Source organism: Triturus cristatus, chromosome 5_1 (genome assembly GCF_964204655.1).
Source record: "Triturus cristatus chromosome 5_1, aTriCri1.1, whole genome shotgun sequence".
Classification (NCBI taxonomy): domain Eukaryota; kingdom Metazoa; phylum Chordata; class Amphibia; order Caudata; family Salamandridae; genus Triturus; species Triturus cristatus.
In genome coordinates this window covers 910,768,643-910,786,038 of record NC_140587.1, presented here as the reverse complement: position 1 = coordinate 910,786,038, position 17,396 = coordinate 910,768,643, and the positions used below count along the sequence as shown (strand labels likewise).

At 46.3% G+C, this 17,396-nt stretch overlaps 1 protein-coding gene across 2 annotated transcripts in view; it reads right to left on the bottom strand.

Annotated features, from left to right (window-relative positions):
• The window catches only part of ATP9B (ATPase phospholipid transporting 9B), a 2,296,170-nt gene that overhangs the window by 69,222 nt on the left and 2,209,552 nt on the right, over positions 1–17,396 (bottom strand). For both annotated transcript variants that reach the window (XM_085605931.1, XM_085605930.1), the window contains exon 23: positions 13,178–13,242. In XM_085605931.1, the coding sequence (XP_085462057.1) occupies positions 13,178–13,242 (65 nt within the window). The remainder of the gene's footprint in view (positions 1–13,177; positions 13,243–17,396) is intronic.

Here is a 17,396-nt window from a genome sequence, read left to right as displayed (position 1 = left end):
GCACGAGCAGACAGGCTTATCCCTGAGGCGATGTGTAAAGCGTTTGCGCGCGCACCCAGCAACAACACCCAAGGCCCACCACAAAGGAAACTCCACACAAGGTATTCTATAAAAATAATCTTTGTATTACCAAAACACATTAGATAAAAACACACACTTTACAATGTGCCAACAGGCACGGGCAGAATTTACAAGGGATTATATGTACAGGGGACAGGGCCACATGGACCACTGTCAGGAATTACCACTTTTTAGAAATAGCACTTAGAACATAGGAATAAAATTACTGTAGCACAAAATAACATATATAGCACACAACCAGTAACCACTGGTAACATGTAAGTACCACCTACGCAACCCTAACCACCTTAGGAAAATATCACGTAGGGAACCAGGACCTCACTAGCACCACCTGTACTAGGAGAAAACAACCAACCACCTAAGTATCACAATACCTGTAGGGGTAAACGCACATTACACATGATGCATCACATTCAGAGGTGTAGGGAAGGAAAACACATGATGCATAAACTACATTCAGCGGTGTAAGAACAAGGCACATGACGCATAAAAACACATTCAGAGGTGCAGGTTAACACAATGGTGCCAAACTGCGCCAGGTACCCTAGGGGAGGGCACAACACAGGGAAACTGTCCCCAGGCCAACTAGCCTCTCAGGGGTGCAGAAATGCACAATATCCAGCAATGTCAGGGCGCGTCTGCTCAGGCTGCGCAAGCCCGCGCGCACAGGGCACCACCTAAACGTTGCAGCTGCCCACTAAGTGCTGGGCAGCTGGGGAAATGACCTTGGGCACTACTGTGCCATTAAACGCATATGACCCACGTGGGAGCGCACTGGCGCTCTGAGGAATAATACCCCCAAGTCGCTGGAGCCTTTTGGGCTCTGAAAACAATAGGCCCCTGTGGAACCTTCTAGGCTCTAAACAAACAATCTGGGGGACGTTGGAGCCCTCTAGGCTCTTTAACCTTTCTGCCTCCTTCGTTGGAGTCCCTCTCAGGGACTCGCGAGCCTCGCGAAACAATGTGCCCTGCTGGAGCGTACTAGCGCTCTAAAACAAAGATTGGTCCCTCGTTGGAGCCTCACTCGGGCTCTGACCAACAATGCTGCCCCGCTTTGGAGCCTCGCGGGGCTCGAGCACACTGCCCCCTTCGGTGGAGTCCTACTCGTAGGACTCTTTTAGCCACAATCAGGGCCCCTTCACTGGAGCGATCCCCCCCTCTACTCACCGGGCGGAAGCGGAGGTTGTGCCGACGTCTCTGATGGCGGTGGGGCTCTCTCCGGGACCCCTTTCCGTCCTTACGGCCGCAATGCCGAGTCTCCCGGGCACTTCGAGACCCGCATGGTGGGAACCAAACCCAGCGCGGCCGCTGCGATGACGCGGCGGAATGGGAACCAATACCGGCGCAGCTTCACGATGACGCGGCGGGAATCCCCGAGGCCTGGGACCAATCCCAGCGCGGCTGCTGCGGACGTCGGAGGGCCCGGCACTTGAAACGAAGCCCCCGGACCAGCGGCGGTGAATTCTCGAAGGCGGAGGCAATACGGGGTAGGCTCCCGTCCCCAGTATAATAAAGCAAAAGTACTCAGGTGGGCTCCCGTTTACAGCGCAAAGTCCCTGGCGGGGTGGGCACCCGCTAGGGATAGTAATTCTTCCATAAAGCGGGGTAGGCTCCCGCTCGAGCACCACAATGCGGGGTGGGCACCCGCTTCCCAGCACGGCAGCAAAGCGGGGAATCCCACGCCGGGGTTCCCTCGCTAAGTATCGCAGCTCCGCGCTGCTGACCACAAGGACGGCGCTTTTCAGGATTAGCGCTTCTCGATGCTGGGGCCACAGATAAAAGCGCTCCTAGCGCTAGAAGTGAAATAAAAGCGCTTCCAGGCGCTTTGAGGTACAAATAAAGCGCTCCCAGCGCTTAGGGATGCCAATAAACACCAAATCCAGCAAAGGTCTCCCCTGCATACAGCAAGGCAGAGGTGGGGGGCAAGGCTGGACCCAGAGCCAGCTCACTGGGCCTCCAGGCAGGGAGGTAGTCCAAGTGGAGGTCCTCTGGTCCTGCAGCAGCAGCAGCCCCCCTCAGGTAGGATCCTGGAAGAGAACCGTTTCTGTGGGGACACAGCCCCATTTTTATACACTAAAACCCTTTGTTCTTGGTTCAGGGTGAGGGGGAAAACCAGTCGCAGCTGGTTGGGGAGCACCCTTGATGTGCTCAGCCCCTCACTCTATTCACTGGTAGGGCTAGGGTCGTCAGTCGCACCACAGGGGGCGGAGCCAGCATTGTGTGGGGAAAACCCTGCCCTATTCAGGACCCAGGTGTACTCCTCCCACCCATCTAGCTGCTGATCTCCCCATTCACCACTGGGTGACTCATCCTGACTCTGGGGAATCCCTAGCCCGTCACATGACCTCAACCAGCCAATCACGCGACAAGGCACACATTTCACACTGCACACCGAAGTGCCCACTTCTAGAAGTGGCACTTCCACACTAGGTACATGCACGCCGCACACATCATCGCGCAGCATTCAATCACACGAGTTCGCACATACCAAACTCGGGCCTGCACACCCCACGCATCAGGAACTACTAGGGACACATACATTCCCCATGCATTCCTATGGGAGGACAGGCCTATCTCACCACATGCACTCAGAATGCGCACGCACTTTCCTCTGGGACACAGGGAAAGTGCGCAGAAACCAAATATCACCACACCAAGTCACCAATAAAAAGCAAAAAAGTTCAGGGGTGAACCTGCCAGAAGGGCCAAGTCCAACAGATATGATTTTTAATAAGTTTAAGGACTGGATTCATTTCTGTATCATTCCCTAGTAGAGAAAATCACAAACTTAGAGCTGGACGTGTCGAAGCTCTCTAGGTTTAATCATCCCAAAAATTCTGACCGTACCGTGGCAGCAGAGCCAATGACAGCATATAATGTGGACGCCACCTCTAATATGGAAGGTCGCGGCAGGATGCATTCACTGCGATTTAAGGCTAGCACTATGGCTGCCCCTCCTCCCACAACCACTGATGAAACTCGGCCCAACATGGTCACAGACCATCACTGCGCTGACCTGACCATCATGAACCTTGGTTCAAATCCAGGAAGCCTACCTTTGTGCACAGGCCCTACCAAGTATACTCACTCACTTTAATCTTCCTACTGACTGCAGCCCATACGTCCTATCTAATGTCCCATGCTTGTCCACAGCCAGGCTGGAAACCCATGATGACCTCAAAAACAAGGACTCCAGCCTTTCGATAAACAGTGACATTGTATCTGTCAGGAAGGTGGGCTAGATTTGGCCATATTGTATCTGTCAGAAGGGAGGGCTAGATTGGGCCATCAAGCAAATATTCCTGTGGGTACTGCTTGGTCATACATTGCAGCAATCCGACCCTAGCCGGCCGTCTAATCTCGAATTGCTTCCAACACATTTACTGGAATCTCCAGAACAATCATATAACTATTCTGCCGCTGGTTTTTTTTTATTGTCAATTTTCCGGCACAAAGCCCATTAGTAGTGGCCCACTAGCTAGGCCTCCCAAACACGCTAACTGAGCCACCATCCCTACTTCTAACAGATTTAGCCCCTTGTCAAACTTAGAGGATTTAGATTGACTGTCTAATATTCCTGTAAGGGCGGGGGCAGGTACGATAGAGAAATGTCTGCCCCCAGGGAACTGCCTTTTGCGTTGCAACAAGACTTGGATGACTCTACCAATCTGATCTGCTGGAACATTGCTGGTCTGAGCTCTAAGCAGTCACACCCAAAAAGTCTAATTTTATTGCAAATTATGATATTGTGATGTTGCAGGAAACTTGGCACCAGTGGGGCATCATTTGGGATGGGTATGAATCTTTTAATGTGCCCGCCATCTGCTCTGCTGGGGGGAGAGCTCAGGGATGTCTGGCTATTATGGTCCGAGCATCCAAGCCATTTAAAATAATTCCAATTGTGTGTAATCCCTCGGGGATTCAAGCCTTGTGGAGTGTTCACTCCAACAGCCTTAACTTTGCTTTGATACAATTATATAACCCAGTGGTTGAATTGGGCTGCCAAATCAAGGCACTGTTTAATGAATCTGAGATTTTGAGAAACAGAGCAGATTCTATCTTGAATGAGTTTCTTGTGGATGTTGGAGGTATCTTTAATGCCAAGTTAGGTCTACATGAAACCCACTGCAAACCCTTTGCAGTGACAGTTTCCAGCCTTAAGACCAATCAGAGAGGACGGCTACTCGATACATCTGTTGGCATCCAATCTTTGTAACCTGGCTGAAATTAGGGGCAACTTGGCATCTCAAGTTCCCACCTTTATAGATAGGAGTCAAGGCACCATTATTGATTACATCTTTATTTCTAGGTGCATGGCTGATTTTGTTACTGTTGGGGGGGACTATTAACAGTGGATACAGTGACCATAATCCTGATGAATGGAAAATGATTTTACCAATGGTCCATCAACTATCCCTGAGCAAAGTAGCCAGCAACCTGACTCCCAAGGACAAGGGTCTTGGAATCAGATGCAGGTTACCATAATTAGGGCTAACCTTGGCCAGATTTTGGATTATGTAATGTTAAAAGTATTTATTAAGCGCACTTACACCAAGCGGTTTCATGGATAATATGTTAATCATAGAACATCCACCACTGGAAATAATTGCAGCCTTTGAAAACGTAAGCCATTTTATTAAGTCCTTTCTTATCAGCCCTAATGAAAATGCCAACACCATCCAACAGGGCTGGTTTGATAAGGATTTCAGGGTTGCCAATCAAATGTTGCGAGCTGTCCAACATATTAGTCCTAGGCATAGGAACCTTAAAGCCAAAGCTAGGCAGCACTACAAAATAACCCTTAAAAATTGTAAGATGGCCCTTAGGGAGAAAGCTTGGACTTGCCTCCTTAGAAAAATGACACTAGAAGCTCTTGGGCTACAGTGAATGGTAAAAGGCAAACCGAAATCAAAAGCGATGGTTTGGCAACTAACATAAATCCATATAGCTGGGTTAGTCACTTTATAGCTATTAGAACTTTTGACAACTGTCAGTCTACGCACCCAGATGAGGTTTCCCCTCCCTTCCCCTAAGATATCAAGATCATTCTCAAGAGTTAACTACTGCTATCTTCACTAGTCCCTCTGGAAAAGCATCCATCCTAGATGGGGCCTGATGGACCTCTACAAACAGAACATTGCTTTGTGGGCCCCAATAATTACTAACACCCTGAGTGCTGCAGTATCCTGCAAGATCACTGCCTCCTGGCAGCAGGGTGTTATTGTACCAATATTCAAGAAAGGCAATAGGCATGATCCTCGCTGCTATAGAGCAATTTCACTTCTGGACTCAGTGGTCAAAGTGGTAGGCCATGTCATCCTGTAAAGAACAGAGACCTGGGCCCAACTGACTGATGTCCTTAGCAGGGTGCAATATAGGTTTACAAAGAGGTTAGGGACTCCGTGACAGTGCCCCAAACGATGACTATTGGTTGGGAAATACATTATTGGCAGTACAAAGGCTCCCTTTACCTTGCCTTCATGGATCTGAGCAGTGCTTTTGACCATGTGAATCGCTCTAGATTATGGCTCATCCTTACTTGGATGTGCATGCCTTAAACTTTGGTGGACTTTTTACGAGCATCGCACTGTGAGGTCTCAGCAATGGTCAGGTATGGCATGGATGGGGAGTGCACATCCTCCTTTATGCAGTCCACAAACTTGTTTCTTCTATATATCAATGATCTAAACTCATTTTTCACCATTAAAAGTAAAGACCTACTAATTGTTAACGCTATCCCTGTCCCAGCTTTACTTTACACTGATGATGCGGTTTCGCTCTCTCAAACATTTAACCCCTTCCATGCTGCGCAGATTCCGCCGCTGTGCTGACGGAATCTTGCGCGGGCGTGGTCATGACGGAACGGTTCCGTCATGAGCACAGCTCAACCGTGGCTCATGACGGAACCGTTCCGTCATGAGCACCGAAGGGGTTAATGGATTACAGGGCCCAAGTTGAGAAATGTGTTCTGTTTATGGACAATCTGGATTTAGATACTAAGGCTAATGGTGTGTAGTCCGCAGAGTAGCGAAGTTAGACCTATCTCTATCAAGGGTATTAATATCACTCAGGTTAAGGAATTTTATTTATTTAGTAGTAACTTTTAATTCCTACAATAGCTTCTTGCCCTGTTTCTCCAACAGCTGTCTCTGCTTAACCACGCTATTGGGGCCCTGTCTGAGGTAACTGCAAAAGTAGGCAGCAAACCAATATTGCCCCTTTTGGAAATAAGCTGAAATGCCTACCCATGCTTATATATGGGGTTGGAATAGGAGGCTTCGGAGATTGTACCCCTCTCCAGAGATTTCTTTGAAGTCTCTGCCACTTCAAAAGCACCACTGGGTGTAAATACTGCACCTCTGGCACTACCATAGCAGTAACCTTCTGGACCTATGACTACTCCGCAAGGAAGAAGAGCTGCTGTGCTGCTGAAAGTACCGCTACTCTTCTGGACTGCTGCTTTGATGAACCCTGACCCTCTGTGCTCTTGCTGAGCTGCCCTGCTGCCTGCTATTCTCCCGATTGGGGAGAAGGACTGCACCTGTATCACTTGAAACCAGAGAGACTCAAAGGGCTTGCTGGCTTGCCTCCTGTTCCCAAGTCTCTGGGATATCAAAGACTTGAACCACCCTCATCTGCACCTGGACTCTGCAAGCTGTAGGTCTGCCCTGCCAAGTGGTGCCATCTCAGTCCTGGACCGTTGGAAGTGAGGCTTAAGGCATCCAGAACCCATTCAGCCTCATCTTCGATGGTTCTGATCCATGCATCTTCGTCCTTGCATGGGTAAGAACCACCGCATTTTTGTTGTTGCATGGAGGGGACCCGCCTCATCGCCCCTGGAATCAGCGCTTTACCTTCATAATTGACACATAGCCTACTGCGGGAGCAGCAGGCACATCATATCCTGACCTGGCACCTTGCACTCGAAACTGCCGCATTGCGTGGAGAAATTCAATTAATCTAATCCACTTTGTGGCTTAACACAGCTGCATCGCCTTGGCTGCACCTCAAATCCTCGTCGACAACGATACATCCCGGATCAAAGTACTTTGGTTCAGCGTGCCCCATTGTGTCTCTGTAACCGCTCCGTGCTCCAATGCGGTTGGCCTGAACTTTTGACTTTACCCCAGTCTAGTGTGGCCAGATAACCCACTTATGTGCTTACTGCTTCTGAGTGCTGTTTTGACATTTAGACTTTAAAAATTCATATCTCGATTACTATTTGATGATTTTTGTCATTTTGTTCTTTTTTAATTTATAAAACCATAATCTAATTTCCTAAGCTGGTGTGGAGTCTTTTTTGTGGTGCATTCACTGGGTTATTGTATGATGTGTTGCACAAAAATACTTTACACTTTGCCTCTTGAGTTAAGCCTGACTGCTCTGTGGCAAGCTACCAGAGGGTGAGCACAAGAGAATTTAGGGTGTGATGTGACTTACCGTGACTAGGATTGTGATTCCTGCTTGGACAGGGGAGATACCTCTACCAACCAGGAACTTATTATGGAACACTCCGGTTCCACTGACTGAATTTTTGCCACTCTGGTATCATTTTGTTAATTAAAATGTACTCTATATTTAATAACCGCTTCCATGCGGAGCACATTTCCCCGCTGTGCGGGTGAATTCTACGCGTGCACAAATCAGACGGCCAGACGCACATGCCCCCCATGACGTCAGATGGCTGGGGGCCGTCGACGCATGGAAGAGGTTAATTGGTTTAGGATTTTTCTTGGGTTGTTTTATTCACTTTAGTACTATTTGTGTGCTGCATAAGTCCTTTACACATTGACTCAAAGTTAAACCTCAATGCTTTTGTGCCAAGCTACCACAAAGTTAAGAACAGGCTAATTTTGTTACTTTTGTGGTTCACCTTGACAAGGGCTAGTTTTAGTGGGGCTTTCACCCCTCTAAACAAATTACCCAATGTCTTACAGAGAGGTTTGAGAGAGCCAGATGTGTCATGTCTTGTGGTTCTCTTGTTTGTTTCCTTAACAACAGTGCTACAACAGGGTCCTTCATAGCCATATGGACAATGCCATGCTGCAATAATGATTTAATGGTCCTTACCATGTTTAAAGCCAGTGTGTCAATGGGTTATATTATGGCAGGAGCTGGGAAATCATCGGTTGAAAGGTTTTGAGGCTTCAATTTTTGCAGTTGCCATATAAACGTGTTCAAGGTTCAAATTCGCTTAGTCTACCAAAGGACTTTAGAACGTCAGAGCAGACATGAATGCTGTCATGTGTGCAATCTCCTTTCTGGAGGACAAGTCTTCCAATGCCTTTCTTTCCAATCTTCAAAAGTTGGCCCCGGAGCTGACACCGCCATTTTGTGTTCTTGATGGATTGCTCCGGTTCTAGAGTGGCTATCCAGGTGGAGTTGAATATCCAATTCTCACCTTTACTTTCTACTGGAAAATACTTCATCCATCTGAAGGGTTCTTTTGTCTGTCTGTGCACTGCTTACGTTTTCGTCCCACTGTTAAACTGGCGTGATTCAACTATGATTTTTAGCAAGGGCTTGCTATCTCAACCGTGTGCAGTCGACAGATCTACCACCTCTGCAGCAATGGGGGTATTGCTTCTGTCCTGTCTGCCAAGGCTGTCTTTCTTGTGGCCATTTCCTCCGGCTGTGAACTGGATGACATTAGTTCTCTCAAATGCAAGAGTCACTTCTTTAGGTTCATCTCCTAGGGATTGGTTTTATATCTATCCAGTGAGTTTTTCTACAATATTTTATATGACTTTTATTTGTAAAACAATATCACCTCTATCACAAAAGTTATGAAATTACCATCCTCATCTGTAGACAATCTAGTTCACCTGTAGATTTGTGTCCCATTGGAATTATAAAACACCTTGTCACTTTCCTAGCTTCTGACTTGACCATTGCATTCAATTGCTCCCTGAAGCAGAGAGTGATGCCAGAGGAAATGAAATCTCCTACGATACACATCTGTTTTAAAAAAGCAGTTTCACCTCATGATCCAAACTTCATACACCCAATTTCTCTGCTACCATTCCTAACAAAATTTTGGAAAAAGTTGGTTTTCACCCATTTGCAGTCATTTGTTGAATCCAAAAACCTTCTCCACCTTCTCCAGAGAGGTGTCAGACAAGGGTATGGTTCCGGGTTGGTCATAACATCTGTTCAATATCATCTTCAATTGTGGATCGATAGTAGAGGTAATGGCATCTTAGTCCTTTATAGATCTCCTTCAGATTAGGGACCTTGGGTGTAATCCTCTGGCTTTCAACAGTACAAACTACTCAGCATTAGCTGACAATTCTATTTTAAGTACTCTAACAACAATACATCACTGGATGGCTGTAAATTTACTAATACTAAACCCCGCCAAAACGGAACCTCATTAATAAACCGAAAACAACCAGCTTGCCAAAGGTGACGGGGACTGCTTTTATTCCATCTAAAATAGTATGTAATCTGGATATTTTTTAGGATCCAGGTCATTACCTTGAATATCAGAACTGTAAGGTAGCCTGTGTCTAATTCTAGTATCTAAAAGTACTTAAAAATATCCTGCTCTACATGAACACTGATCATTAAACCCCAATTGTCATGACCTTGGTGCAGTCGTGCCTTAACTACCATAATTCCTGCTGGATGCCTAGACGAGTTCATGAGATGGCTTCAACTGGTGCAGAATGTGTCAGCATGGCTTATCACAGGCGCTTTTCGTTGACATAATATCTCATCCAATTCAAAATGTCTTCTTCATTGTCTACCCATCAGAAAAAGAGTCCTTTTAAAGCCCTAATAATTGTCCAGTGGGTTGTTTATGCCAATGCTCCTCACTTCATGTCTCTAAATTGCAGTTTCGTCATCCTCAGCACACTTGTTTGTAAATGGTTATGTCTTCCACAGCAGCAAGAAACTTCGGTGAACGTGTGCTTCATAAATACCACATAACATAACATGTAATAACGTCATGTCCTTTCTGTGTCATTACCCCTCTTTGGGTGAGAAGGCCAAGCTTCATACCTTGGTTTTGGATCTAACAATGCAGATTTACTTTCAGTGTAACACTGTTTTTAGTCCTTGGATGTCCTTTTGGTTTGTTTTTGACCAGGGCACAGCAGAAGGAAGCCTTGTATTCTTACAAAGTAAAGGGGTTTGTATCACTAACTCCTTGACAAACTCTTAGGCTGATGTTCCTTTTCCACCCATGGCCTTGGCCTGCAATACCAGAAACAGAGCAGCCGCTTGGCCAGACGCAACCCTCCCTCAAGCCAGTTGTTGTAGGTCTTCTCCAGGCACCTCCTATTATTACATTCTTTAGGTGATTCTGTATGGATCAGCTTCCGCACTGGATGCCTACCTTCTTTGTCCGAGTCCATTCCATTACCTGATTAAATCTCGATAATGTGCAGGATAATGATGGCTCCTCTGGTCTGTAGCCAATGACCTTCTGATTGTTCGCTATGTCCTCGCATATGAGGACTGGAGAAAATCAAAGGGCTGAAATGGTAGTTCCCCAAATAAGTACCAGTCATTTTTATTAAACCGAGTCCTGCTTTTCTGACTCACAGTCCTGCTTAGCACCTCCTACCCTGAAAGTCGTTTGGCAGTGGTGTGCTACTTTTGCGCACTTTGAATTCACAACTGACGTGTGAAGGGGATCTCGCTTCACGGGACACTGGTTAAAAAAGATTTTAGTTACATTAGGACTACAAGGTGTCCAGCTATTCTTTTTTTTTACAATGGTGCCTTTAACTTCCCTCATTGTTTATCCTCTTCAGAACCCAATCATGAAAGGCAAAGGTTTGTTGCAAATGCCATCTCTCTGAAGCCACATGCTGTAGACTTAGATGTACATGGCAAGTGAACGTGCAGTAGTTTGTTAAAAGTTGGTCTCTGGGCTTCTACTGAATTTGAACAAACAGCTAATTCTGCCCTGAAAAGAAAACTGATTTCAAAGCCTCATTGCTTTCCATTCTCTTTCCGAGCTGCCTGCAGGTCACGGGGCTACTACAGCACCCACAATATCCCTAGTTCTAGCACCCCTGCTCTCATTAATAAGTTCTGTAATGAGTAAATGAAACAGAAAGGATGGTGGGAGCACAGGGTGAACTGTGCTGGGATTATAGGCAGTGTGCTCCCTCCCCCTTGTGTATAAAAGGCCCCCTTGAGCCAACGAGCAGAAGAGCTCATCTGGCATGCACCTGTGTGCCTATAGAGTGGTACTATGACCTGTGAAGATTTAGCCAGCATTTCAGCAACCCTAGATGACTTTTCTCTGCCCTCTACTACCAATGAAGGGCTAAACCCAGAAACAAGAGTCTAGAGATAACAGTACAACCTCCATCAACCTTGGTGAAAAACTGCAGCAACTTCGAAATAAGCGTACTGCATTTACCAGAATGCAATAGGGTGAACTGTGCTGTGATGAGAGGTAGTGTGCTCCTTCCCCCCCTTATGAGTAAGAGGAACAGCGGGTAATGGAGATTACTAGTATGTGACTAAGGCATGGTTCACTTTCTCTTGCCACTCTTAGGTATGGGACCAATGGACTTTGAATTCCCTATTTGCTGTGGGTAGCTGTCTACAAGTCTGTCTGAGAGCTGGTATCATCTTCAGCTCCTACTCATACTAAGCTATACCCAAATCAAAGCTGGACCGCGAAGCCAACAAAATTGAGGGCAACTGGTAAATGGGAAGAGATGGTTAACTACCTTAATCCTTTCGAACCTACAGCTAATTTACTAGAACTTGTCTGAACTTTGGTACAACATGGAGCTGGACTGGTAATCACTTTTCTGGTCACCACATTTCAAGCAGGTATAATGGGGATCCTTGCTTGTAAACCTGTAGGCACAATAAAACATTTATGAGGACATTGTTTCCAATTTTTAACCTACCTCCAAGTTCAGAATTGTTTGGGCTAATGAGAACTGAGGGAAAGCCCGTGGATTAACTGGAATAAAGCTAACATTAGTTTAGATGAAAAGTCAAGCAGCAAAGTAAAACTGAATCTGTAGCCTGCAGAAATAATAGTACTGCATCTTAATTCCAGAATTCCAAATGACCAAATGATGTGATCCATGAATATGACTCCATCTTTCGATGTTTCGATTTCTTCATATGCCAACATTCAGGAATGTTTAACAAAAAGGGAAACTTTATTATCTGGCACTTAGAAAAGCTAAGTTCTGACAAACTGCATATACTTTGGTGAGTATGGCAGGGAACTTTACTCCACAATACTTGTGTGATTACTACTCTGGACCAGAAGAGATGCAAGGAAGTTGGGGTTGCAAATCTTGCACTTTAAAAGGGCAGGGAGACCAATTCAGTTCCTGATGCCTTATTTTCAACAGGACAGGAGCTTGCCGGCAACTGGTGGTCCACCTAACTAATGACTCAATACTAAACATATATGTCTGCGAAGTACAGAGAGATCTGCCACACATTGATGGTCAGTGGAGGACTCTTCACACAGGCTACCCTGCTGGCCGCAAATAACCACTACCCTGAGAACCTACATCTGATTATGAAAAAAAGGATGCTCATAATGTAGTGCATCTTGGCAAATCTCCTTAATTGACGTCTCATAAGGGCAATCATATAAGGGATGAGTGTAATGCAGTTTATAAGGACAGGTTTTTAACTCCCACTCACTCGTTCTCCACCCGAAACCTCTCCCAGATCCATAAGATCACAGAGTGGACAAACTAGTGTCACTGACAGCATGGGAAATGCGACTCAGAATATGAAAGAAAAATAACAAATACAATAAAGGGACCTGCAGAAGTTAATCAGTGCTGCTAAACATTCCATAAATAATAAAAAAGATGCATGTCTATCTCTCACACATCCTCATCCATCCTCCACTAGGCGCTCAGTCCAGTAACATAACTGCGCCTCTGTGACCATCACACACCACATGGAAACACTCCCCACAGATAGGGTCAAACACAAACACTTTCAACCACACACTCACATAGTGTAGCATGTCATCTGTATAGATAAGCGCTGCAGCACCCCAACACGAAGCACTAAGTTCTATACAAATGCTATAAAACAATAACATTCAACACTGATTTTACAGACATAAAATAAAACATATTTTCACCTTTCCTTCGATTCCAACTCCACAATCGGCAGCCTGGATCATGCTGACATCATTTCCTCCATCACCTAAAGCAAATATACAACTGTTCAAAGGAGCCTGATGCTTTCAGACAGTAACACAGGGTCAAGCAATATACAATTACAAATCTTCTAGTTAGTATATTTTTAGCAGTAGAAAAGTATATGCCTGTCTGACAAAGGCATGGCTTATTTACCCAATGCCAGCAATCATCATTATTCTAGCCCATTTCTTCATTATCTCAATCACTATTCTGAGTTTAGGTCCAGCTTGTTATTTTAAAGACTTGGTTCCTCAATCTGACTACAGTATGGTACAAATACTCACTGTCACCATGACACACACAAGATGTTGTGCATCAAAGCAGCAACAACGGGAAATAGTGTATCAAGTGGGTATCATCAAACCGCTTGGAGTTCGATGATGCTCGGGCAACAGTAATGTAGGGGTCAATTACAAAAAGGAAGGGTACTTTCACTTGACCAGGCAGTAATAGATGGTTTCCTGAAACCCTTTATATAGCCACAGTTAACGGAAGACTAGAAGAGAGCATATCATAAAGCTAGAACAGGTGCTTAAAACTGCTAGGCAGAACACAAACTAAGGGCCACGATTGACATTGCCAAAACAAAGAAAACAACCACATAGAATTTTTGAAGCCAAAAGTCAATCAAAAGTGCTTTTAAATAGATATAAAGATCCTATTAAACTAACCAGATCAAAAACCGTCCAACAAATTTGTAGCAAGATTTTTGTCAACAAAAATACTTGATTGTGTTCTGAATTCCATCCGCAAGTGACAACACCATTTTCTCTGCTTCAAGCTCCAGTTATTCAGGTCAATGGGTTGATACAGGTTTCTAACCTACCTAAGGTAATTAGGAGCTTGAATTATTCCTCATCACTGACAGTCTTCGTGAAAGTCTAGTGGGGCGCCCACATAGCAGCTTGGCAAGTGTCCAGAACAGGTACCCTGTCTTTTTATGCCTTACATTTCATTTTTTGTGTTTTGTGGTTTGTTTTCATTTCTGATTATGGCCACTGATCCTCTGTGTTACAGGGAGCCGTCATTCCCAAGCAATGATACAAAGTGAAATAAGGAGCCCTTTTCTGTGAGTAGTTCTCCCACTGCAGAGCCTGCATGGGTCATCAGCCATACTTCACCAGCAGGATGCAGGAGTCCATCAGCCGCAGCAGCCTCAGTCAGTCTCACCGAAATCCAGGACAAAGGTTGAAACATCAAAATTATAGCTCGAATGTCCTGGTCTCTCCACTCTGAAAGGTAGACATGAAACTGGCCTGTGTTCAATATAGCTCAGATGAAAGACAGCATCTGAGAAGGAGTCAGGTGTGACTTCGGCATGCTGACCGTCAATACCAGTTAGTGCAGGTGGTTAGCCATAGTCTGGAGGTGAGTGATGACTTCCTGGGGCAAACCCTCATTCAGCGGCCAGTTGTCAAGGTAGGGGAAGGCTGGGACCCCTGACTGCTGAAGGTGAGCTGCAACCCACGCCATCACTTTCGTAAACACCAGGAAGCACTGGTGAGGCTGAAGGGGAGCACAATGAACTGGAAATGCTAGTAGCCTACTTTGAACCGCAGGTAACGCTTGTAGGTTTGCAGGACGTGGATGTGAAAATAAGAGTCTTTCAAGTCAAACAATACCATACAGTCTCCAGGGCTGAAGAAACCTAAGCCAAGGTTATCATCTTGAATTTCTTTTTTGTTGAGGGGGCACAGATCTAGTATGGGGCAGAGGCCTCCGTCTTTTTTCGCCACCAGAAAGTAGAAACCATGTCCTACTTCTGGCGCTGGCACCTTCTCGATGGCTCCTTTGGCCAACAAAGACTGCAAATCCTAACGGAGCACAAAGCGATGGACCTCCGTCAGCTGTTCTGGGGTTGGTAGCAAAGGCAGAGGGGATTCCACAAATGGAAGGGTGTAACCCTTCTGGACAATATAAAGCACCCACTTGGCTGATGTCATTGCTCGCCATTGGGAAAATGCTCACAAAAAATCTGGGAGGCCTGGTTACCATGGGGCTGGTACTCCGGGTGCAGCTGAGAACACCTAAGATAGCCACAGAAGGGGCGAAAGGAGGAGTGCGGATGGCATGATGCCAGGGAAGAACCGAAACATTATGATATAATAGGGTGGCCCAAAAACGTCCAAGGACCTGGGTAGCTGTCGATATAGATAAACAATTGTCCCAGACTTATTTTATTAACAGTTTAGCAATAAGAATTCATTATTCAAAAAGTACATTGGATATGCATACGATTAGCATAGGTTCATTCCTGCACCATCAAATACTTAAACGTGCAAGCATGCACATCTCCAAAAGACAAAAAGGCACTCAATCTGGCTCCAATGGTGACTGTCATTTATTATTCAACTTCTTTTATAACAGATCACCAAACATGTTTTAGCAGAAAGGTTGCTCCAAAAGGGGAGTGTGGAAAAGGAAGGTGTGCTCATGAGGTAGGACAGATATGAGAAGAAGGAAATCAAGTCAGATTCAACAATCAATTTATACTTGGATGTCATTAGCAAACTGGCTATAATTCATAATGGTACCAGTTCACAGATAAGCCTGTACCTCATGAATTGTTTCCAAACAATGTTGTTTTACAGTTTTCAGAAGTTGCACAGAGAATTATCATCTGTGAAATAAGTAGGGCTGGGGTGGTGTCAGATACAGGCTCACTGGGGGAGAATGTTGACGTTTCGACCCTGGCGCAAAGAGGGCAATTTACATCCTCTGCCGGCGGGTCTTCCTCAGGACAAGGGGAGGGAAGCAACCTATGGCAGAAAAGGTTCAGGAAACAGCCCCTTGTATGGTGGTCCGCACTGTAATCACATCGTGGTTAAGGATTAGTCAGATGAGTAGTGGCTGTAGTCACACATTACTCAAGGGTGAATCAAACACCTACAGAATCTGGTAATTAGAGTGTTTGTGCAGCCCGGGGGATCTGTGCTGTACTCCTTGAGGGGAAGAACCAAAAGACTTGGCCATAGGCTGACTCTCCCTAAACCGATCAAGCGCTGAACTAACCTTGTCATAGAACAGACAAGAGCTGTCGAAGAGCATGCCCGTCAAAGCCTAGTGGACATCCCCTGAAAAGCCAACTCATCAGAGCCACGCGTGGTGGCCTAGAGCCATTGTGGAGGCAATAGTCTTGCTGAGTGAATCAGGGGTGTCCAACTAAAACCGGATGGAGAACTTGGCTGCGTACCCTTCCTGGTTCACTATTGTTTGGGCATCCCCTAAGACCATGGGCAGCATTTGTGCGACTGAGTCCCACAGGGTGTGGGAGTATTGGCCCAAGCGGCATGCAATGTTCACAGACTGCAATGCTAGGCCGGTTGAAGAGAAGATTCGCTTTCCAAAGTATCCTATTGGATTCCCTGCCTGAAGGAGCAGTGGGGAATGCGCCGGGATGAAGTTTGGTAGTCAAGGCCGGCACCACCAGGATCTCAGGCGTTGAATGTTAGGTGATAAAAGCTGGGTCCCCAGGAGCAGACATCCAGTGCACTGGAGCACCTGTGCAGGCTTTGGCCCAAGTGCCCAGAAGAATGTCCATGAGGGCTTCATTGAAGGGACGCAGGGCTCCAAAGGGGATAGCTCTGAATGAAACTCCTCTGTTAAGACGTAGGTCTTAACCTGGATGGAGGGAAGTTGTAGCTCGAGGACCTCTCCCGCCCTCCTCACCACTATAGAGAAGGATGCACCTTCCTTTGTGGCAGGTCCAGAAGGGGAGACCAGGCCAACATCTGGAGACGTGTCCAGTCCACTTGCGTCTCTCAGCTCCTTGTACTAGTTGTCATTGTGTTAGAGATGGGCCATCTCGTCAGAGAGGACAAAGCATTGTCACCCCCCTCCGAAGTCTAATACCGAACTCGGCCTGTCCAAGGTCAGGGCTGGAGTGTCCGAGTCCAATGGATGATGTGGTCTAGGCAGTGCCGGTGTCAAAGTCAAGTGGCGCTGTCTCAGTGTCAGACATGACAATGAGGTCCGTGTCCTCGGGTGGCACCGGCGACATAGGGTGTGGTATTGGAAGGACATGCCCTGGCATAGGCCTCGACGCCAGAGTCAGTCTGGATCTGGAAGCAGATTGAGAGAGCCCATCTGGCGCCGGGAGCTGGCTCGCCAGCGATATCCCAGTTGGGTCACCTTTCGGCTCAGTGGGGCCCAAAGGCG